Source organism: Pristiophorus japonicus, chromosome 18, assembly GCF_044704955.1.
Source record: "Pristiophorus japonicus isolate sPriJap1 chromosome 18, sPriJap1.hap1, whole genome shotgun sequence".
Classification (NCBI taxonomy): Eukaryota; Metazoa; Chordata; class Chondrichthyes; family Pristiophoridae; genus Pristiophorus; species Pristiophorus japonicus.
In genome coordinates, this window is record NC_091994.1 from 20,515,664 (window position 1) to 20,538,340 (window position 22,677).

At 46.9% G+C, this 22,677-nt stretch overlaps 1 protein-coding gene across 1 annotated transcript in view; it reads left to right on the plus strand.

Moving 5' to 3' along the window:
• Positions 1–22,677, plus strand: part of cbarpb (CACN subunit beta associated regulatory protein b) — a 187,873-nt gene that overhangs the window by 99,069 nt on the left and 66,127 nt on the right. The window contains exon 3 of the mRNA XM_070861086.1: positions 3,861–3,922. Within this exon, the coding sequence (XP_070717187.1) occupies positions 3,861–3,922 (62 nt within the window). The remainder of the gene's footprint in view (positions 1–3,860; positions 3,923–22,677) is intronic.

Sequence of the window (22,677 nt, forward strand, 5' to 3'; positions counted from 1 at the left end):
CCTCCTTCTCCTTTTTCCCCCCCCTCCTTCTCCTTTCTCCCCCCCCCTCCTTCTCCTTTCTCCCCCCCCCTCCTTCTCCTTTCTCCCCCCCCCCTCCTTCTCCTTTCTCCCCCCCCTCCTTCTCCTTTTCTCCCCCCCCCTCCTTCTCCTTTCTCCCCCCCCCTCCTTCTCCTTTCTCCCCCCCCCCTCCTTCTTCCTTTCTCCCCCCCCCTCCTTCTCCTTTCTCCCCCCCCTCCTTCTCCTTTCTCCCCCCCCCCCTTCTCCTTTCTCCCCCCCCCCTCCTTCTCCTTTCTCTCCCCCCCCCTCCTTCTCCTTTCTCCCCCCCCTCCTTCTCCTTTCTCTCCCCCCCTCCTTCTCCTTTCTCTCCCCCCCCTCCTTCTCCTTTCTCCCCCCCCCTCCTTCTCCTTTCTCTCCCCCCCTCCTTCTCCTTTCTCTCCCCCCTCCTTCTCCTTTCTCTCCCCCTCTCCCACCCCCTTCTCCTTTCTCCCCCCCCTTTCTCCTTTCTTCCCCCCTCCTTCTCCTTTCCTCCCCCCCCCCCCTCCTTCTCCTTTCTTCCCTCCCCACCTTCTCCTTTCTCCCCCCCCTTCTCCTACTCCTCCTCCCCCCCATCCCTCTGCCTCCCTGCCCCCCCTCTCTCCCTCCTCCCCCTCCCCTCGCTGTCAGAAACACAGACACTGACAGACAGAGAGTGAGAGACACACACAGACAGAGATAGAGACACTGACAGAGACACACTGGGGGGGGGGCTCCCGGTGCTGCAGTCGGTAAGTGGAAAATGTTTTGTTTTATTGATTTAAAAAAAAAATTATTTCTTATTAATTTTTTTTGATATTATTGGTTGATTTATTGATGTTTTTATCATTTATTATTGATGATGGCTCTTTATTTGTAAAACTTGAAGTGTTTAATGTTTGTAAACTTCCATTTAAACCACCCCCCCCCCACCACCATTCCCTACGCCTGATTTTCTAAAGTGTAGACAAGGTTTTTTCGAGGGTACAAAAATCTTCACTTACTCCATTCTAAGTTAGTTTGGAGTAAGTTTTCACTGCCGAAACTTTGAAAACAGGCGTAAGTGGCCGGACACGCCCCCTTTTGAAAAACAAATTCTGTTCCAAAGTGAAGCTGTTCTAACTGACTAGAACTGGAGCAAACTAAATGCCGAGAATTTTGAATTTCTAAAGATACTCCGTTCTACACCAGTTGCTCCAAAAAATCAGGAGCAACTGAGGCCGAAACTTGGGCCCATGGAGTTGGATTTTTGGTTTGAGGATTCTGAGGGCGTTAATGGTGGCGAGACGGTAAATTTTGGCAGCCAACAAATTCGGTTGCTGTGAACTGAGAGTGGAGCGGAGAGCTAAGGGAGGCGCTCCACACCTCTCTTCGGATGCTAGGCCAGGGGAGCGACTGAAAATCCGTTGCTAAAGAGTCGGCTTCAGAGCGCCCCGATAGGCTTCCCCGGGAAAAAAAAAATTAGCACAAAAAACATTTCCGATATATTGCTCACCCCACATAAAGATAAATTGCAAAATTAAAACAAAAGAAACAATCACACTTACCTCATGCAGTCATTCCTTCCCTCACCGCCGCCGGGACAGCTCTGACCGCCCACTTTCTCAGGCGGGTTGGCTACGGAGCGCTACAGAGTCAGCGCAAAAGAAAATTTCGAGATCGGGCCAATAACGGGGGCATTGCACACCGGCTCCATGTTCCCAGGCGCCACTGCTCAGTGCCGCCACAAAACCAGCATCAAATTTCCCGGCTGGCCGCCCGGGCGGTAATCATTTCCAAACCCATTACCGCCCCTCCGCGGCGCTAGCAGAGGGGCAAGCCCATCGAAAATCCAGCCCATATTTAAATTGGAGGAAAAAATATAAACAACTACACAATGTCATTTTTCAAAACAATGTAAAGTGTCTTGCAGCTCCTTTTACACTGATGACATGGTCCCTTTAAAGTAATGTGAACATCTATTGAGTGTTTACAAAATATAAGTCCTACTGTCAAAACCCCCAAGGGAGAGAAGTCGTCATCAGCCACATCTCTGATACTGCACGTCCCACCTTGTATTCCTGGAAGTGTAGAGTTAGATTAGTTCAGCATCAGTAGAAATGGATTGCAGTTCTTGTTCTACTGACATATAGCGACACCTAATATTATACTGAATGATCTAGCTTTACAGCATGGGTCAGCAATGCTCCATGGTTCCATTCTGTCACTGATCGTTTCCATTACCATTTTCATTGAGGCCTGAAAGTAATGCTGCCCGTGTTTGTTTCAAGTGTGTTGCCGTGTTTGTATGGAGGCTGGTAGCACTTTGTACCTCCTTCAGTGAAATGCAGCAGGGTGTCAAATTAACTCAAATGTGAGATAATGTTGGTTCCAAGAGCAGTTAAAATTAAATGTAAACTGTGATTGTCACATTGATTAAATTGGAGTACAATTAAACCAAATTCAAGGAAGAGCCCATCATATTATCATTTCCTCAGCAACATGCAGATATGGGACTTGATTGGCAACATGGAATGTTTTACTGTGCTGTCATCAAACTGTGTAAAGGGATGATATGAAATGATTGGATTAGGAATTATTCTGGTCTCTGCAAACTATTAAATATAGATTATTTGTACTTTACCATTTAAATAGTAAAAGTAGTTGATGTCATAACATATTGTGATAGATCATTCCATAGCACATAATAATAAAAAAGGTCTTGTTATACACATCTGTTCAGCTCTGATGAGACCAGCCTTATTTTGGCAAAAGAAGGGACCTGACATGAGATTTAGGGCCCGAATTTGGTGAAAGTCCCCACCTGCCCAAGTGCCGCCCAAAGGACTACTGATAGCCGGCACGGTATCTGACAGTACTTTGGGCGGGATATTCATCAAAAAGGTCCTTCAAAGGGCAGCGGGCGAGAAATGATAGACTTATGCCGCCAATCTGGGCGGCAGTTGGCGGGAGCTCCCAATCTCTGTGGCAAAGGCTCTTGCTGCCCAAGTGCCGCTGAGGATGGAGTCGGGCCCATGGAGGACCTGCAAAGAAAAAGCATTAAAAAAAACACCGGAACACCTTCAGGGGAACCCATACAGGTAAGTCCCTGTAAAGAAAAAAATGTTTACTCACCTTATTTTTTTTCAGCTCTTGATACCTACCGTCGAGGACAGCCCAGCCTCCTCACAGCGGTCCACCCCCGTTCTGGCGCCGACTCCCGCCCGCACCAATCTGGCATCTCGACGGGCGGGAGTTCACTTAAGCCACTCGGTCGTCTGCTGACGTCAGCAGGCGGTTCCCGGCGGCTCTCCCCTCCCGCCCAGATCGAATCTGGCACTGGGCCGAACCCGAGGAGGATTGTCAGCTGAGAGTGCATCAATTTCGGGCCCTTAATCTTTTGAGTCATTTGATCCAGTTCCTGCCAGAGTTTTGCATAGAATTTTTAAAAATCTCGAAGAACTCGACGTTAATACTGGCATAATTAACCAACTGGTCAATGTTTTAGGAGCAAAAAAAAATGGTACGCAACTCACTCGCTCTGCTGAGAATGGGAGATAGCTCAAGTGGTTTCTTCTTCAGATATGGGAATGCCGTGATGGACAGGATGTTGTTGGTGCATGGACTTCCTGGATAGAAAGGAATTGGCATGAACATTGTCCTCGCTATTTATTGACTTTGGTTATGTCCAGCAGGTGAATTGCTAGATATTAAGGTGTGCTTTATAAATGCAAGTTACTGAGATATTCCATACATATGAATGAGCTTGAATTGTCCTTTTAAAAGGGAAGTGATCTTAGCTATAGATGGCTTTAAAAGCCGGTGTATTTCTCCAATAGTTCTCTCATCTCTGAAATCTTGTTTTCTAGGGCTAACGATGATCCTGAAAAAACAAACACAACATACCTGGAAGACTCTCAGCCTACACACGGTAAGCCATAGCGGCAGGATTATAAGCTAATTGTTTTAGTCTTTCTTATTAATGCTCACGGTCCATCACTTGAGTTATTCAATCAGCAGTTTCAAACTATTCAAAATCACAATTGTTGCAAACTTTAGTGGCCTGGCCTGTCTGCTGCCATTGTTACAGTCTTGAAGTAGTGTCCATCTACAGGCAACATTTCTGTCTTGCAAGGCAGCGATCCCATGTGCTTGTTCCTTTCAGTTACTCTGGAGAAAATACCAAATTGTTCTGTGAGTATTGACTGAGGAAATAGACCCAAGGACCGTAATATTGGGCCTACTATCTCCCCAGAGGTTTGAGTTTGCCATTGAAAGATCACATTTCAGCCTTCAGCTTTAATTTCCCAGCATTACTGCCACTCCCCAAAACCTCTAATTTGTCATTCTTTTAGCCTGCTTTTTTTCCACAAATATTTACGATTGAAGGAATTGAAATGTTCTGACCTGGAGTATTCCTTTCCTGGGGAGGCATGAAGGAGAATAGCCATCTCTCCTCACAATATCTAATTTATACTTAAGGAAATAGCTTATCATACATCGGCAACAAGAAAACTGGCTGAGCTTTTGCTTTATGCAGGTGATGGGATTGTTGTGTACTGAGGTTAAAAACCCATGGGGACAAAATTGTCCCTTTTTTGCGCCCAGTTAGTGCCTCCGAGGGGGGGGGGGGGGGACGCAAATGGGAAGCAAGGCAGTTTTCCCCCGGGGAGGGGGGGGGGGGGGCGCTACCGCCTCCCGGGAAATTGCCACAGAGGTTTGGGAGGTGGTTAGCGTCCCGGGCCGCCGCGCAACCGGCGATGACATCAGCTCCGTGCGCGCCGACTCCCCTCATCGCCTCGCGCTGACTCCCCTCACCGCCCCACGGGGGAAATAGCCATGCGGGCCGCAAGGCTGGCACGGGCGGATGGCTGCTCCAGCTTCATGTCTAAAAGGGAAGCCTGCAGCGTCCCAGGCCACCATCTTTTTTCGTCGACCGACTCTCCGGTCGGCACGACGATGGTGGCCCTAGCGTGGTCCGGGCCGCCGTCATGCAGCCGGTCACTCTGTTTTTGGGTGCTGGGCTGCTGGCCCGGTCTCGCGCTGCCATGGTGGCCTAGTGGCTGCCACCAAAGGGCCGTGCAGAATGGAAGTGCCGCACTACCACCCCGGGACCATTCCCAAACGAAGCGGAGCGCCGGAGACAGAACTCCATTTCCTTTGAGGGGCGGTAGGCCCAATTCCACATCGGGGGGTGGGACTTCCAGGCCGGGCAATAAATGTCCCGGCCCCGGAAGGGTACCGTCCCCGATCGGGGAGCGGTGCAATTTCGCCCCCATGGATCTTTTGGACGGAGTGTAATTATCCAGGTTCCCATCTGGTGGAGAAGTGTTTTCCCTCACAGGGAAGGATGACCAGTCTAATATCCAATCCCTCGAACACTCTGATCAATACACCTTATTACAGAGGTTGACTTAATTTCCTTGAGGTATGTCTATGACAATGCCAGGCTTCAGTTTATCACCTCAAAATATCAAACAATCTCTGTTGTGTTGCAAATAGGTTTAATCGCTTGAGGAATCAGTCCACATTACACATGATATGATTGCCCTGAGGCAGAGGACACAGTGGGGATCAGGTGTACACAGAGAGTTCAACAATTCCAGAAAAGAGTGGTAGACTTCCTTCCAAAAGCTTCTGAATCACCCTAATCCAGAATGGAATTACTCGGACTTTTAGAGGAAAGGCAAAGGTTGTTGTGGACCTGGAAGAACACCCAGAAGAAAGAAATCCTTGGTCCTCATCAATTTTAAAGGGTTGAGTTTTTTTTCCCCCTCCAGAACGATACAAGACATAAAGCAGGCATTGTGACCGACTCTTGTTCAATGCTGCACTTGACGTTGCAGCACTAATAACCAGATAGAATTAATACCAATGGCCTTATTGCGAATGGGATCAGATGGTGAAGCTGTAACTGTGTACACATAGATGCGCACACTGGGGAGCAATGCAGCTGGGATCATTCATGTGAGAGCCAAAAGCTCAAACAATAGAGGCAACCACTGGGCGAGTGTGCTTGAGCGAGCTGAAAACAGAGTCTAAGAGTAATTTGACCTACAGCACGGTGGCAAGCCAAGATGCAAGCAGTTTAGAAATGTCATGGATGGCAGGTTAGAACGCAGGAGATGGGACAGTGGATTCCAGGTTCACATGTGAGCCTCAGCAAACCTTTGGCTGAAATGTCTGACTCCATTCGCTACTGTTTGAGGTAATCTTTTTTTTTAAATTCATGTTAAATGATCCATTCAATTCTTGTTGACAGGCACCAGGATTCTGCAGGTGTTGCTCCTTATTTTCTAAAGCTGCTGTTTATATGGATAAGAATAAGGCAGAGTCTGGAGTCAAAGCTGAAATCTGAGCTCGGGGCGTTGGTAATTGAGATTCTCTGAGGTTTTGTTGCTTCGACTGAGAAGGGCTTTCTTGTTTTTCGAAGTACGAAAAATGTCACAATTACGTGCATGTCACTGTTGCCTTTAGCTCTTGAGCATCCCCGATTTGTATTGCCCCACCTTTGGTGGCCGTGCCTCCAGCTGCCTATACCCTAGCTTCTGGAATTCCTTCTCTAAACCTCTCCGCCCCTTTAAGACGCTCCTTAACACCTATCTCTTTGAACAAACTTTTGGCCGCCTGCCCTAATATCTCCTTATGTGGCTCGGTGTCAAATTTTGTGTGCTAACGCTCCTGTGAAGCGCCTTGAGACGTTTTCTTATGTTAAAGGCACTATATAAATACAAGTTGTTGTTGTATTGGCTGTGTTTAAATCAAATTCTGGCATTTGCATTACCAAATCCAGCTCGCTTCAAAAACAGAGTCTACGGGGGTAATTTTAGCATAACTCGCCGGATGGCAAACCCACGAGATGCCAGTTTAATACTTTGCCCAATAATACTCTCCATTGACTTCCATGGGAGGGTGAAATCTCCAAATCTGCACTGTTATATCTAAGTAAGTTTGGTACGGAGATCTGAACCACAGTCAACGTCTTAAAAATTGCTTCCATTCCCTGACTGGATCTAAAAGTACTGCCGCTAACTAAATCATAGAATCATCGAATCATTGCAAGGAGACCATTCAGCCCATTGTGCCTGTGCCAGCTCTTTGAAAGAGTTAGTCCCACTTCCCCGCTCTTTTCTCATAGTCCTGCAAATTGGACAAAACTGGGCACTGCTAACCTCATTCTAATTACAGACTTTGACTACAATGTGTTGTGAATGGCTATGAAATCAGAATGGGATTGCAGTCAGCTGCAATGCCATTGTGCTTGAGTAGCTCTCCAACACCCACCTTCTCGACTCGTACACAAAGAATGGATACTTGGTCAATGCACCATGGGGTGCCCGTGGAACCATATTCCCAGGACGAGTCAGCATTTTAAAAAGAGGGGAATAGAAAAGTCGCAGGGGAAAATAGTGGTAAAAGTAATGGAGATTGCTAACGTTTGAATTTTGCCTGGAATGTTGAAAAACATCTTTGCAAATTTGGCTCAGTTTATTGAAAAATTGCTTTTAATTGAAGTTTAGCATAAAACTCCTTTCTATTAAAAACAAACTCATTGCCTTTGAAATGAATAAGATATTCTGTACATAGGAGCAAATGTTACCATTCTTCGTGAATACTACATATAAGGGCCGACTTTGCAGTCAAGTCAAATACATCTGCGCTCCTGCACTGATAGAAAGGCAGCCTGACCCAACAGACACCACAGGGTTGGGCAATTGGGTCATTTATATATTTTCGTAACCATGTCAGACCTATGGAAATGATGTCTCACCAAGAACACTACATTAAAAAAGAACTGTAAACATTGCCTAATTAAGTGTCGTGAAGCGCCTTGGGACTTTAACTACGTTAAAGGCGCTATATAAATAAAAGTTGTTGTTGTTGTTCCAGCACCCATGGAAATAAAAAGGAACAAACCCTGCACAAATCTTGAGGAACGTATTGAGAGTGATGTTCCTTTTAAATATTTTTGCATCATTTCTGGGTCCTCAGTGAGACTTGCGCATGAATTGAACGCAGGCATTTTCAATTTACTAATAACGGGAACATTGGTGAACTGCAATCCTGAAAGAAATGGGTGCTGGTCGTCCACCTCAAACAAAACGAGTTCATGTTTCAAGTGCAGACCATCCATCAGAACTGATTAGGCTGCATAGTTTCAGAATGAGGGGTCGCCCATTTAAGATGGAGATGAGGAAGAATTTCTTCTCTGAGGGCTGGGAATCTTTGGAAGTCTTTACCCAAGAGAGCTGTGGAGACTGAGTCATTCAATATATTCAAAGTTGAGATAGACAGATTCTTGAACTATAGGGGAGTCAAGGGTTATGGGGAACAGTGGAATTGAGGCCAAGATCGGATCAGCCACGATCGTATTAAATGGCGGAGCAGGCTCGAGGGGCTGTATGGCTACTCTTGCTCCTATTTCTTATATTTGTCCCCTTAACATTACTCACACAATCTAGAGGTGCGGAAATTCCGCAGGGAGGGGTGGGCGATGGCGTCTCCTGCCCTAATTTTGGCGGGAGATCGGCAGAACCTCCTAAACAACGACATAAGCAGCTGAATAGGTTGTGGCGGGAGACCAAGAGAGCATCTGTGGAACTTCAAGGCCTGCTTTTCTTTTTCCGATTTTTAATTTTTCTGCTTCACAGTTTCTCTTAAATGAGTAAAAAAATAATATCAATAGACATTTTGTACTTTACAGCTGCATTTTTAGTCTTTTTTTATAGCTTGAGATGTGTACATTGGACCCTCGCATTCATGTTGGTGACGGCAAATAGCCCTTGTCACGGAGCTGTACGGCCTATATTCAGGTTTCTACATCACAGGACCAGACAGACTGATTCTTGTTTTCTAATTTAATTGACTGCTGGAGGAAATATAATCATCCTTCAAAAACTAACAATTAAATCAAAAATTGTATCCGAGCCCAATAATTTAAAAAATGATCATTCTCTTTAAAACTTCCATGTCAACATTTCTAAATTAAATCATGTTTGCAAGTACAGTATTCTCTTGTGATGACATGACTGCCATGTATTGGCTCCCCAGTTTTGATGCGTGTGCAAATCTGTGGCCTCAGATTTCAGGAGCTGTGCTTTTGGCCGTGTCCGCTTGTGGTGACTGCTGATAAGGTTGGGTGATGGCATAAAGGAGAAAAGCTAACTGTAAAATCTGAGGCAGCCACAGCATTTTGCAGCTTTCAATCAAGGCAATACTGTCCGCTATTATATTCAAACTATTTCACCCTGTTTCCATGATTGATATGCAGCAGGATAATCAAGTTAATTTTCTTCACTGTTTCCTGTGCTTATGTGATTCACACAGGAGATTAAATAAACTGGGGAAATCCCATGACTGTATAAATGTACGAGGTCTGTCTTTAGAAGTAAGGATCAATAGCATATCTTTTTTGCTCTCCTTTTTCATCCCTGTCTGCTCTCCTGAAGGCACTGACTCCTGGCTATGGTTCAGTACAGTTGTATAGTGGGTAGGTTAGTGGACTAGCAATAGGGGGCCCAAGTTTCGGGTGGAGTTGCTCCAATTTTCTTGGAGCAACTATTTTAGTTTGGAGTATCTTAGAAATCGCAATTCTCGGCACTTAGTTTGCTCCAGTTCAGGTATTTTTTTTCCAAAAGGGGGCGTGTCCAGCCACTCAGGCCTGTTTTGCAAGTTTTGGCAGCGAAAACTTACTCCAAACTAACTTAGAATGGAGTAAGTGTCCAATTTTTTAAGTTCTGAGAAACCTGACCTAGAGATAAGTTTAGTGCAGGCACAGCCAGAGACTGCGGGTGGGAAGCATTAAACACAAAGGACAATCAACACCACAACATGGGGGGGGAGAAGGGAAGTTAGAGGATTTTCCATAAACACCTTCACAACAACATTAAAGAAGCAAAATATATTTAAAGCAGTAAACACAAAACAAAGCAGTACATTTAAGAAGCACAAAAAGTAATAAGCAATTACTTAATAAAAAATAGAAGGAACGCTGCACCTAAAGCATCAAGACCAAAGTAATAAGCAACCAATCAATAAAAAATAAAAAAATAGAAGTCCTACCTTTATGTGAAGGGAAGGTGTCTCTGTCAGTGTCGCTGTATCTGACAGTCGGGGGGGGGGGGGGGAGGGTTGGGGGTGTGTGTGTGTGTGTGGTGGGGGGGTGGTGTCGTGGGTGTGGGGTGGGGGTGTGTGTCGGGGGGCTGAACGCGGGGGGTGTGTGTATGTGTGGGGGGGTGTGTGTGTGGGGGGGGTGCAGTGTAGGGGGGTTGTGTGTGTGGCTGGGGCGGGTGTTGTGTGGGGTCGGGGGGGGTGTTGTGTGTGGGGGGGGTTGTGTGGAGTGGGAGTGGGGGGGGTTGTGTGGGGGTGGGGGGTTGGGTGGGGTCGGGGGTTGTGTGGAGTGGGAGTGGGGGAGTTGTGTGGGGTCGGGGGTTGTGTGGGGGTGGGTTCTGTGGGGGGGGGGTGAACACGAGGCAGATATGGAGGGGGTGGGGCAGTACGCGGGGGTGGGGAGTGTGGGGCGGGTTGGGGCTGAACGCCGCGGGGAGTGGGGGGGGGGGCTGAACGCAGGAGGAGGGTGGGGGGGGGGTGCTGAACGCAGGAGGGGGTGTGGGGGCTGAACGCGTGGCAGTGTTTGGGGTGGGGGTGTGGGGGGAGGCTGGACGGAGGCATCCCTGCTCTTCCCCCCCCCCGGCCCTTCGATCATTTCGAGTGCCCCTCAACCCACGCTCCTCCATCCCTTGCCACGCTCCTCCCCCACCGATCACCTCCCCAGTTCCCCCTTCCCACACTCCTCCATCCCTCCCCAGTACCCACACCATTCTAAAACAGACTGGGGGAAAAACGCCCTGCTGAGCCATTGCGCAGGCGCGCATGCTCCAACGCGCCTGCATAACGCTGCTGGCACTCAGAAGAACGCTGATCCCTAGCCCCGCCCCCCTGCAGGCTGCGATCGGCTTGTTCCGCCCCAGGGAGACTCTGCTGCACCACGCTATGCACCAGGACGACCGGAGAATTCCTCGGTAGGATTTCGGCGCACTTTTTAATCCCAGGCAGGTCACGTAAATCTTGGAGGTGCGCCGTTTTCTCCAGCATCGGAAACTTGGGCCCACAGTGTCAGCTGTGGCTCAGTGGGTAGCACACTTGCCTCTGAGCCAGAAGGTTGTGGGTTCAAGTTCCACTCCAGCACATAAATCTAGGCTGACATTCCCGTGCAGTGCTGAGGGAGTGCTGCACTGTTGAAGGTGCCATCTTTCGGATGAGATGTTAAATCGAGGCCCTGCCTGCTCTCAGATGGACGTGAAATATCCTATGGCACTATTTTGAAGAAGAGCAGGGGAGTTATCCCCGGTGTCCTGGCCAATATTTATCCCTCAATCAACATAACAAAAGCAGATTATCTGGTCATTATCACATTGCTGATTGTGGGAGCTTGCTATGTGCAAATTGGCTGCCGTGTTTCCCACATTACAACAGTGATTACACTCAATAAAAAGTTATTTATTGTCTGTAAAGCACTTTGCGACGTCCGGTGGTCATGAAAGGCGCTATACAAGTGCAAGTCTTACTTTTTCTTTTAATTCAGAGACTGGGCTTCTCATTCCGAGAACGCAAGTTTAAATCCCACTATGGCAGTCTGAGAAGTTGAATTCATTTCTTAACAAATCCGGAAATAAAGGGCCCAAGTTTGCCGCGACACTTAGAAGGGTGCACCGACGTTCTGGAACAAAAAGCGTGCCTAAAACTTACCGAGGAATTCTCCCCGCTCCTCAGGACGTCTTTAGCCTTGGCGTAGCGCACCACATCCAGTGGGGGGCGCGGAGCCAGGTCCCGGCGTTGAAAACAGTGCGGGGAGCTCTGCACATGCGCGCTAGAGTGTGCGCGCATGTGCAGTAGCTCCTAGCCCCCGAATCTCTGCAGGCTGTGTGGGAGGGGCCCGAAACATGCTGCCCCTGGCCAAATGGGCTCCTGGAGCGGGTGACTGACTATGCGGAGGAGAAGGAGATCCTGAGCTCGGACCTAGAGATGGCAATGTCCGTCATCAGAGACAGGAGATCCCAGGAACAGCAAGCCAAACAAGAAAGGGAGAAGGAGCTGGCAAAAGTGACCATCAAGAAGAAAGATGTTGAACTCATTATGAACGAGATGGAGATTTCCCGAAGTGCAGCAGAGCATAATCTCCAGGAGCATCTGGGAAATGTCGTCGAAGCCTTGATTGCTCTCACTGACTGAGGCCATCAAGTGTTCCTTGGGACTGTCTCGGAGATGATCAGGGGAGCGGGGGTAACAGGAAAGCAGAGATTGGGGGCAAGATGCGAGTAGGATGGGACCTGGGCAGGCTCATCTGTTTAACGTTGACCGCTGTTTGGGGGCCGGATTGGGGCAGTCTCGGTGAAATGAGTGCTTTGCTTGTGCAAGAGTTTCTCGTTGTGCCCCGCCGATAAATCCTGAAGATGGGCGCAGCCTACCAAACGGAAAAGATTGAAAGGACTCAAAACTTGAAACAATAAATCCAAGCTCACTGAATCAAAAATGGCCAAAACAGGCATTAAGTGGCTGGTAACGCCCCCTTTTGAACTAAAAAGAAACTGAACTAACTCACTTAAACTGGAGCAAACTAAATGGGGAGAATTGCGATTTTTAAGATACTCCAAAAAAAAAATTATATCTCCAAAAAAAATAGGAGCAACTCCTGGGGAAATTTGGGCCCATTAAGCTGGTATCAGTAAAAGTTGTAAAAATAAAACCAACTGATTTAATAATAAATGCTGGCCCTGCCAGCAATGCCCACATCCCAAGATTGAAAATATATATTAAAAAAATGTTCCATGGGCGCAGGTTGCTCCCCACTTACCTTGCCCCAAGTGTTCCTTCATGTTTCATGCCGAGACAATTACCTGAATTTTGCCTACCTGGGCAGGGTCTGGTGTGAGCAGTGTCCGTGTCGGGTCATGACCCCACAGCTGACTCCATCCTGCTGCTGAAAATGAACTTGCCTTAATGGGGCCTATTAAACCCGCCCAGCGCGTTACCCAGCCCAATGAGATGGAGTGGGTCTGGTGACATCATCGATGATGCGTTTTCAGCCGAGATCTTTAAAGGGACCATGGCTACGATAGATTTGAATGTCAACGTGAAATAGTGCCGCCAGTCTACTACAGCATTGGAGAGCTGCAAACACTGACAATGATGGCACAGAGGCAGAGGGCTGTACCCAGGTTCTCCCATGACTTCATATGCTTATAGAGGGAGACACAGCACGCAGGGAGGTTCTCTTCCCTTTTGATGGCCGGAAGAGACCTCCCCAAGAGACCAAGACAGCCTGGTTGCAGATTGCAGATGAAGTCACAAGCAGGGATGTGGTCAGGAGCACCTGGGTATAGTGTCGCAAATGTTTCAATGATCCCACTAGATCACGTGATGTTAGTACAAAACCACACTCAACTGCATCCTGCTGTGCCTCTCATCACATCCCCATCACTCTGCCTTCCCTGCCCTACTCTTGCACATCCTTACACCAACATACCTTGCACCTCCACCCATTCCTCTCTCTCTCTATCCACATTATCACATCCCCATCTCACTAGCCACCCCTCACACTCACCCTCATCCTAACGCAATCATACCAACTAACAACACACAAGGGTACCCACTCGAGTGTTTTATCCAATGTAAGGTTTCTGTTAATGTGGTGTCAAACATAAAAATCTTTATTTTCACCACTTTCTGGACTTGGAAAGATTTGTATGCACCTTTAAAAGTGGCTTAGTGAGTTGTAATGAATGGTGAGACATAACGGTACCCCCCGCAATGGTGGTCAGTGTGTAAGGAATGGCTTGGGCATTATAGGGATGCTTTATGGTGTGAGTGTGGGGTGGTGCCAACATGGTGCATCATGTGGCAGCCATATGGGTGAACAGCGTCAAGTGAAGTAAATCTGGCCATGGTGAGGCCATCCCTGGCCTCCCGGGCAGCAATTTGCTCGGGTGCTGATGCCCTGTGTCCTGTGCAGCATCAGGTGATTGCGGAGAAAGTTTGTGTTGTTGCTGGTGCTGCTTGTGTGCCTGGTGCAGTTGGTGTTGGGGCTGATTGTGGTCTGATTCTGAGGACCAAGGTGAGACAATATAAACGGCACCCATGTTAATGGAATAGATGGCAGGAGAAGTAGAGATGACAGAAGCGATCTGTCAATGGTGAGAGAATTCTTCCAATGAGGTGACACTGGATGGAGACTTTGCTGGAAACACTTGCAGCCTGCAGAATCTGTGTTGGAAATGGACTGAGCAACAGCTTCTGCCTGAGGAATGTGATCATCTGTCAGGTGGGAACTTTTACTGTACATTTCATGCTGTCAAGTAATCAGCTGGAGCAATGGCCACTGAACTCCCGCCTCAGGTTGACAGACGTGGTTCCCGAGCTGCGTGGTTCCCGTGGCCATGCAGAGAGATTTAAAAAGTAAGTGAAAAAAGGCTCAAGTGCCTGTAAATACCTGATAATCATCTCAATTGGGTCGCCTGCCACTGCCGGCTGGGTTGGCTCTGGGATGACAGACGCGCCTGGGGGATAGGTGAGTGGGAGCGAGATAACAGCAGATTTCCGACCCGCTATCAGAAATAACAAGTGTCCCACCCCTGACCTGCCACCGATCTCGTCTGCTACCACCCTGGAAAATTCAGCCCACTGAGTGTAAGTAACCATCCTGTCTTCATCCAACATCCACTCATACGCATGTTTTCCATCAGAAATCGATCAGAAACAGGAATTTTTTTCTCTTTCCCAAAACCTGGAGTGCTGAGGTCAATTATAAGAACATAAAAAATAGGAGCAGGAGTAGGCCATTTGGCCCCTCGAGGTTGCTCCGCCATTCAATAAGTTCATGGCTGATCTGATCTTGGCCTCAACTCCACTTTCCTGTCCGCTCCCCATAACCCTTGATTCCCACATCGTTCAAAAATCTGTCTATCTACGCCTTAAATATCTTCAATGACCCAGCCTCAACAGCTCTCTGGGGTAGATAATTCCAAAGATTCACGACACTCTGAGAGAAGTAATTCCTGCTCATCTCCATTTTAAATGTGCGACTCCTTATTCTGAAACTATGCCCTCTAGTTCTAGATTCCCTATGAGGGGAAACATCCCTCTGCATCTACCCTGTCCAGCCCCCTCAGGATCTTATACGTTTCAATCAGATCACCTTTCATTCTTCTAAACTCCAATGAGTGTAGGCCCTACTCAATCTTTCTTCATAAGACAACCCCTTTATAGCACTCATTAACACAGCCGCAGCACCAGGAGGCCTGCAGATGATCTCAGCTATTGCAACACAGATCAGAGATTAAGACTGAGATCTTCCTGGCCTATATGACTCAGGGATTCACTGCTTTAACTAGTTTTGCCATTGGGAAGTATTAATGGTCCTTTTTAGCCAAACCTTTCACAAGCAGACAAGTGTAGTGCATGTCTACAGCCATAAGTGGTTGAGAGAGTGATTAATAATGTTGAAATTTATTCAGGGGGTTCAAAATCCACAAGAAAATGAAGCTGGAGTGGTTTGCAGATTAAATTAAATTGACATTAAATTATAGAATAATACTCCATGCCCGCCATGTATAATTTTAAGTCTCTGTAAAGTATAAAAATAATGATAATGACAACTAGAAGTGAGATTAAATTTATCGGGCCTATTTTTGTAACTCTTGGACCTGAGGGTTACTCATTTCCTCAGGCACAGAGATCAGAAAAAAGGGGTAGAGACACGCTTTGCCAAATCTCCAACACTTTTACGTTGCTCCAAAGATTTTCTTGGGGGAGCAGGGTTGTGAGCAGGACCTGTGCCTATGGAAATGTCACAGGACAATCGCAGCTATGCTCATGAGGAATGTCTGGCCTCCCAAACGCTGGTTGGAGGTTCCTGGTGAAGGCTGAAGTAAGTCAGGTAAGTGACCTTGTAACCTTTTAACTGCCTCCATCCCTTCAACCATGATCTCCAGCATCTTGATCTTGGGAGGCCCGAAATGTGTCTGCAAGTTTTTTTGTTTCCTCACTAAGGGTGCTCAGGGCTATTTAAATGGCTCAAGGGCAGGAGATCATGGCACTTCTGGGAGGTGCTTGTGGGAGAATGTGAGAAGCAGGAGAATCTGTCCTTGTATTAAATAAAAAGACTCTGAGATTTGGGGTAATCTTAATCCAGTTCCCAGTGGACACTGAGCCAAGCAGAAAAAAAACTATCCCTAATTTTAGCTCTATTTGGCATTATATTGGTACTGAGTACATGGAGGCAGATTTATTCTATACCTAACCTGGGACTGCTTCATACCGATACGGAATTTTAACTCTGGCCAATGGTGTAAAATAGGCGATACTGAATCAGCAGCCCGTTATACACCACACCCCATCTTCCATTCCATTGACTTCAATCGGGCATCATGTATAAATGGCATCTAATTTGATAGCGCCCATTTTATACCAGCACCAATGTTAAAATTGTCCCCCAGGACTCTGAAATGGAAAATGCTCCACTCCCCACCTCTACCACCCCTCACCTTGATGAGCACAAGTTTAAAAAAAAAGACAGTGTGACCATTAGCTACATAACAGTATTGCCACATGGTACAGACGAGGGCATATTAAGCATATTATTTGCTGTTCTAAAGCACAATTATAAGGGAATTAGTAGCTTAATCTGTATCATATCACATTAAATAGAAAGAAGATCTGTCTAATAGGTATCTATGACTTGTTTTCAAATGGATGAGTCAGGGCGCATCATTTGAGGATAATTTTAATTGGAACTGCATGAGCATAGACAGGATTTCAGTCATAGAGTCTTGCATTCTAACTGTTCTCACAGTTAAGTCTGCACACAAGCCCAGTGTTCTAATGGCATGCTGAGTCTTTTTGCACAGCCTATATCCCAGCTAGAAAATAATGGATGATGAATTGCAGCCAACAATATACTTTCATTAATATCAGTATAAAGAGATCTGCTTAGCCTCATGAGTGGAGCTATTTATTATATTACACTACTGGGCAATAGGACTGCCAACCCTCTAGGATTGACCCGGACTCTCCAGAATTAAAGATGAATACTGTTCCAAGAGAAAGAAAGGAAGGAAGGGAGGAAGGAAGGAGGTGGAGTGTAAGACGGGCTGCCGATTCTCCAAGACTCATTGTGCACTACCGCCGAAGTCCAATTTCACCCCAAATATTGGAGTAATAAGAAAATCATTATAGACAGTAGCCTGTCTCCTAAAAAAAAAGGAGGCTTGAATCAAAAAGGGGGATTACAAAAAGGAATCAAGTTGGATATTTTGACAACAGTGGAACAATCAAAAGACGTTGAGAAACCTGTTGTAGTGTATTTGCTTCATGGGTTCTTTGCTTAAGAATTCACAGCTACACATTTGCTGTAAATGACAACAACAACTTGTATTTATATAGCGCCTTTAACGTAGTGAAACGCCGCAAGGCATTTCACAAGAGTATTAAGATATAAAACATTTGACACAGCCGCATGAGGGGAAATTAGCGCAGGTGACCAAAAGCTTGGTCAAAGAGGTGTGTTTTAAGGAACGTCTTGAAGGAGGAAAGAGAGGTAGAGAGATGGAGAGGTTTAGGCAGGGAATTCTAGAGCTTAGGGCCTGGGCAACAGAAGGCACGGCCACCAACAGTTGAGTGATTATAATCAGGGATGCTCAAGAGGGCAGAATTAGAGATGCGCAGACATCTCGGGGGGTGAGGGAGGGGGGTGAGGGGGATTGTGGGTCTGGAGGAGATTACAGAGATAGAGAGGGCTGAGGCCATGGAGGGATTTGAAAATAAGGGTGTGAATTTTGAAATCGAGGCGCTTAACCGGGAACTAGCTGGTTTATTAGCAAAGGTTTAACAATAAAACTGAACGCTACCAATTCATCCAACTGCATGCCTCATCGTGGAGAACCTGAACTCAATTGACTGGGGTTTTATTTGGTCTTGTGAACATCACATGACTGGCTAAGCCACTCACAGTGCAACAGCTCCACAAACCTGTGAGCATGCTCATAGGTGCATATATTACACCTGTGGTCAGTTTGAATGTAAAATGAACACTGCCTAGGACACATATCTGCAATGCTGAGATCACCTGAGCAATAAAAGGGTATAATGTCTGTTATGTATGTAAACATTGTAACTGTGTAAGACTTGCCACCAGAGGGCGCAACTGTTGGAGGGCCAAGGATCACCTGCACACCTCATGCAAGGGAGTATAAAAGGTTGTCTGCCATGCTGCTTAGGCACTCTAGAGTTGTATTAAAGGGACTAAGGTCACATCAGTTTTAGCTCACAATACTCAGTCTTGTGGAGTTCTTCCATACTTAACAATGTCCGTTCCACATGGCCTGTGGCACTGATGTGGAACAGACAAGCTGGGGGTGGGAAATCACGTGTAATTACGTATTTGCGGCTCTCTGCCTGTTTCGCACAATCTTCTAAAGTGCTCTTGCTTAAAGTGCGTGAGAGCTTAATTAAGATATTGAAATCAATGGTGTTGACAGTATATTGAGTGTAAATGGGGGTCCCCGATTTCCTTGCGGGGAGTGCGCTGTGCATTCACCTCACCTATATGAGAGGGGGCGATGAGTATTGATAGCAAGTGACGACTTAAAGGGGAACCAGTTAGATTACTCACATGGTCGCCTCTGAAAGTGAACTTGAGTTTCAATCACCCGTTCTATTCGTTCCTTTTTTGGCTCGGTATTAATTTTTGTCTCAACACCCTCTGTGAAGTGCCTTGTGATGTTTAACTACGTCAAAGGAGTTGTATAACTGCAAGTTGTTGTTGTTGTTTAACCGTCGATTTGCGAGAGTTATTTTTTGTTGACTGTTTTTCTCGTGTTGCACATGGGGAGTTAATATCAAGAACAGTTTTTAGATCAGGTGGGATTAGAAAGAGCAAGGGAGAGAGAGAAGAAACAGCTCTACCAAATCTTGCAGTAAGTGATGGGGGTGAGGTTGTGGATAGGGTGCTGAGGGCACCAGCAGCAGGATATGCTGCTCAGGGGACACCGGGAATTTGTGCAGGGTTTTGGGGCACTATGCTGTGAGGGTGCGGAGAGCTGGTTTTGGGGGCTCCAGCAGCTGAGGTGCTGCTCAGTTGGAGGACATGCCAGAAATTCTGCTCATCTAGGGTAGATGGGGCATGGCTTACAAACAGCTAAGGGAAGGGTCAGACACTACTCTGTGGGGAGGGACCAAGTGCTGAAACTGTTACAGTATCCGTGGGGTGGGGGGGGGGGGAAGTGTCTTCCTGGCTGTGGAGAAAGTGCTCAGGGAAGAGGTCCGCAAACTGGAAATGTTTTCTTTTATTCGTTCTTGGGATGTGGGCATTGCTGGCAAGGCTGACATTTATTGCCCATCTCTAATTGCCCTTAAGAAGGTGGTGAGCTGCCATTTCAGAGGGCTGTTTAGAGTCAACCACATTGTGGGTCTGGAGTCACATATAGGCCAGACTGGGTAAGATGGCAGATTTCCTTCCCTAAAGGGCATTAGTGAACCGGTTGGGATTTTGTGACAATCTGGCAGTTTCATGGTCACCATTACTGGTACTAGCTCTTTTAGTTCCAGATTTATTAATTAACTGAATTTAAATTCCCCGTGGTGGGATTTGAACTCGCATCTCTGAATAATTAGTCCAGACCTCTGGCTTGCTAGTCCAATAACATAACCACAATGCTACCATACCTTGTTTCTCAGTGGTGGTGGCTCATTACATAAGAACATCAGAAATAGGAACAGGAGTAGGCCATATGGCCCCTCGAACCTGCTCCGCCATTCAATAAGATCATGTCTGATCTGATCATGGCCTCAGCTCCACTTCCCCGCCCGCTCCCCATAACACCTTATCGCCTTATCGTTTAAGAAACTCTCTATTTCTGTCTTAAATTTATTCAATGTCCCATGAGTCAGCAAAGTCCACAGCTTTACAACCCTCTGAGAGAAGAAATTCCTCCTCATCTCTGTTTTAAATGGGCGGCCCAATTCATTGTGGAATTGGTGCTTAATAGGGGCCAAGGGTGCAGATGGAGATGTTGCTTTGTGTGGGGAGGGGCAACATTTGGTTTGCAACTGGGTTTTCTGCAATGGGAAGAGCTACTCTTGATGGCAATGAGATTAGGCCACTATTGGGGGCACATGATTGGGACATGACTGCACGGGGATGTGAGGGAGGGCACAGCAAAGTGTGGAAATGCAGTGGTCATAGAGGATTCAATAGTCAGGGAGTACATAGGTGCTTCTGCAACCGCCAACGTGTGTCTTGCACGGTGTGTTGCCTTGCTGGTGCCCGGGTAAAGGATATCACAGGCAGGTGCAGAGCATTCTGCGGAGGATAGAGGATAAGCCAAAAATCGTGGTCCGTGTCGGAACCAATGACATAGGAAGGAAAAGGGTTGGGGTTCTTCCGTCAGTTTCAGGGAATAGGGAGGAAGTTAAAAAGCAGGACCTCAAAGGTGATCTCTGGATTATTCCCAGTGCCACATGCGAGTGAGTTAAGGAACTGCAAGATAAAGCAGGTTACTGTGTGACTGGAGAAGTTGTACAGGAGGGATGGCCTCCAAATTTGGGGGCATTGGGATGAAATTTGGGGCAGGAGAGACCTGTACAAGATGGACAGGTTGCACCTCAACAGAGATGGAACCAATGTCTGCCCTGTTGGCCTAGTGGAAGCCATCAGAGGCCTTACAGAGTGCGCAGTGGCCCTCCCCTTTTAAGCGAAGGGGAGGGGCGTTGAAGCGAGTCAGCGCTCGGTGGTGCATCCGTGTAGCGCTGCATTACTCACCCCGTTAGCACCGCTGGCCCCGCCCCTAAAGGAAGTGGCGCACGCGAGGTTGCGCTCCACTTCCTTTGAGGGGCGGTAAGCCCAATTCAGCGGCCAGAGCGGGAGTTCTGCGCCGGGCGCGGGAAGTTTGGGGCCCAGCAGGTTACCGCCCTCAATCGCAGGACAATTTCGCCCCAAAAATCTCTGAAGGTGACAGGACAAGTTGAGAAAGATGTTAAAAGACAAGACTGGATCCTTGGCTTTTTAAACAGAGTCATAAAATACAGCAGCATGTCAGTTATGCTAAACCTTTATAATTGGCTCATTAGGCCTCAGCTGGAGTATTGTGTCAAATTCCGGGCATCACACTTTAGGAAGGATGGCAAGCAGTATCCCTGTAAGCTGTGTGGCTGCACAGTGCTCCAGGGAACCCGTACAGCCAGCTTGCCGGCATTTCAGTATAAAAACCGCGCAAACGCGGTATTTTGAATGGCCCGCGCAGACTCTTAAAGGGGCCACGCAGGGCCGCACAAAATTACAGGGAACATGGATGTCAAGGCGTTAGCGAGAGTGTAGAGGAGATTTACTCGAATGGTACCAGGAACGCGGAACTTCAATTATTTGGAGAGACTAGAGGAGCTGAGAAACTCCTTGGCGCAAAACAGGCTAAGGAGAGATTTGATCGAGGTGTTCAAAAACATGAAGAGTTTTGATAGAGTAAAGAAGGAGAAACTGTTTCTAGTGGCAGAAGGGTCAATAGCCAGAGGACAAAGGTTTAACCTAATTGACAAAAGAATCAGAGGTGAGGTGAGGAAAAATGTTTTTACGCTGCGAGTTTTTATGATCTGGAATGCACTGCCTGAAAGGGCGGTGGAAGCAGATTCAATAATAACTTTCAAAAGGGTATTGAGAACTAATGATGAATAAAGTTTAATGATTGACAAACCGGGATTACTCGGGGGTGTGGCGGGGGTGGGGGGGGGGGAGGCGGCAGCGGAAAGTACGCGCTTCCCTTAAGTCACTGAGTATGGAGGGCAAAATACATTTATAACATTTTTATATAAAAATAAAATTCCTTGCAAATAAATGCTTGAAGGAGAAAAAATTACAGGGCTATGGGGAAAAGGCAGGAGTCTGGGACTAATTGGATAACTCTTTCAAAGAGCTGGCACAGGCACGATGGGCCGAATGGCCTCCTTCAGTGCTATATCATTCTCTCTATTACACCAGTGACCGCTTCAAAAAGTACTTCATTGGCTGTAAAGCGCTTTGGGATGTCCGGTGGTCGTGAAAGACGCTATATAACTGCAAGACTTTCTTTTCTTTCTTGTCTCTATGATTGAACGCTTGATTTATTGCCGTTGTGAGCAAACTGCTGTTCGGGCAATACATTGAGATGAAGGGCTGGTACAGCATAACTGGTTTTGCTGCACAAGGATTTTTAACACGCTGCCGTTACTGGAGGTTTGCCGGCGGAACTGCTGCGTACACATCTGATTGGCTATATTATTAAGTGTGCTCGCGGGACCATTGCTTCAACGTTACTAAGGAGTGGGCGATCTTGTGAAGATTTAGCACACTGCCCTTCACCTTGAGCCAGGGGGGAGGAGTGGACAATAAAAAAATCAAACAGATAACATTCCATACCTGATATCACTGCATTCAGTTCTCAGGAGAAGTGGGGGGATGTGAGATTTCCCAAGAGGTTAATGGACACTAGTTTAATATTCAATAGTTTTTGATTAACTGCTATATAATCTGGGTGCTCAGAACATTAAAAAGTGGGTGTAAAAGATGGAGCCATGAGGCTTAGAAAGGGAGATGAATATTTCAAAAGGACTGTGAAAATCATGTCAACAACGATGACTTGTATTAATATAGCGCCTTTAACG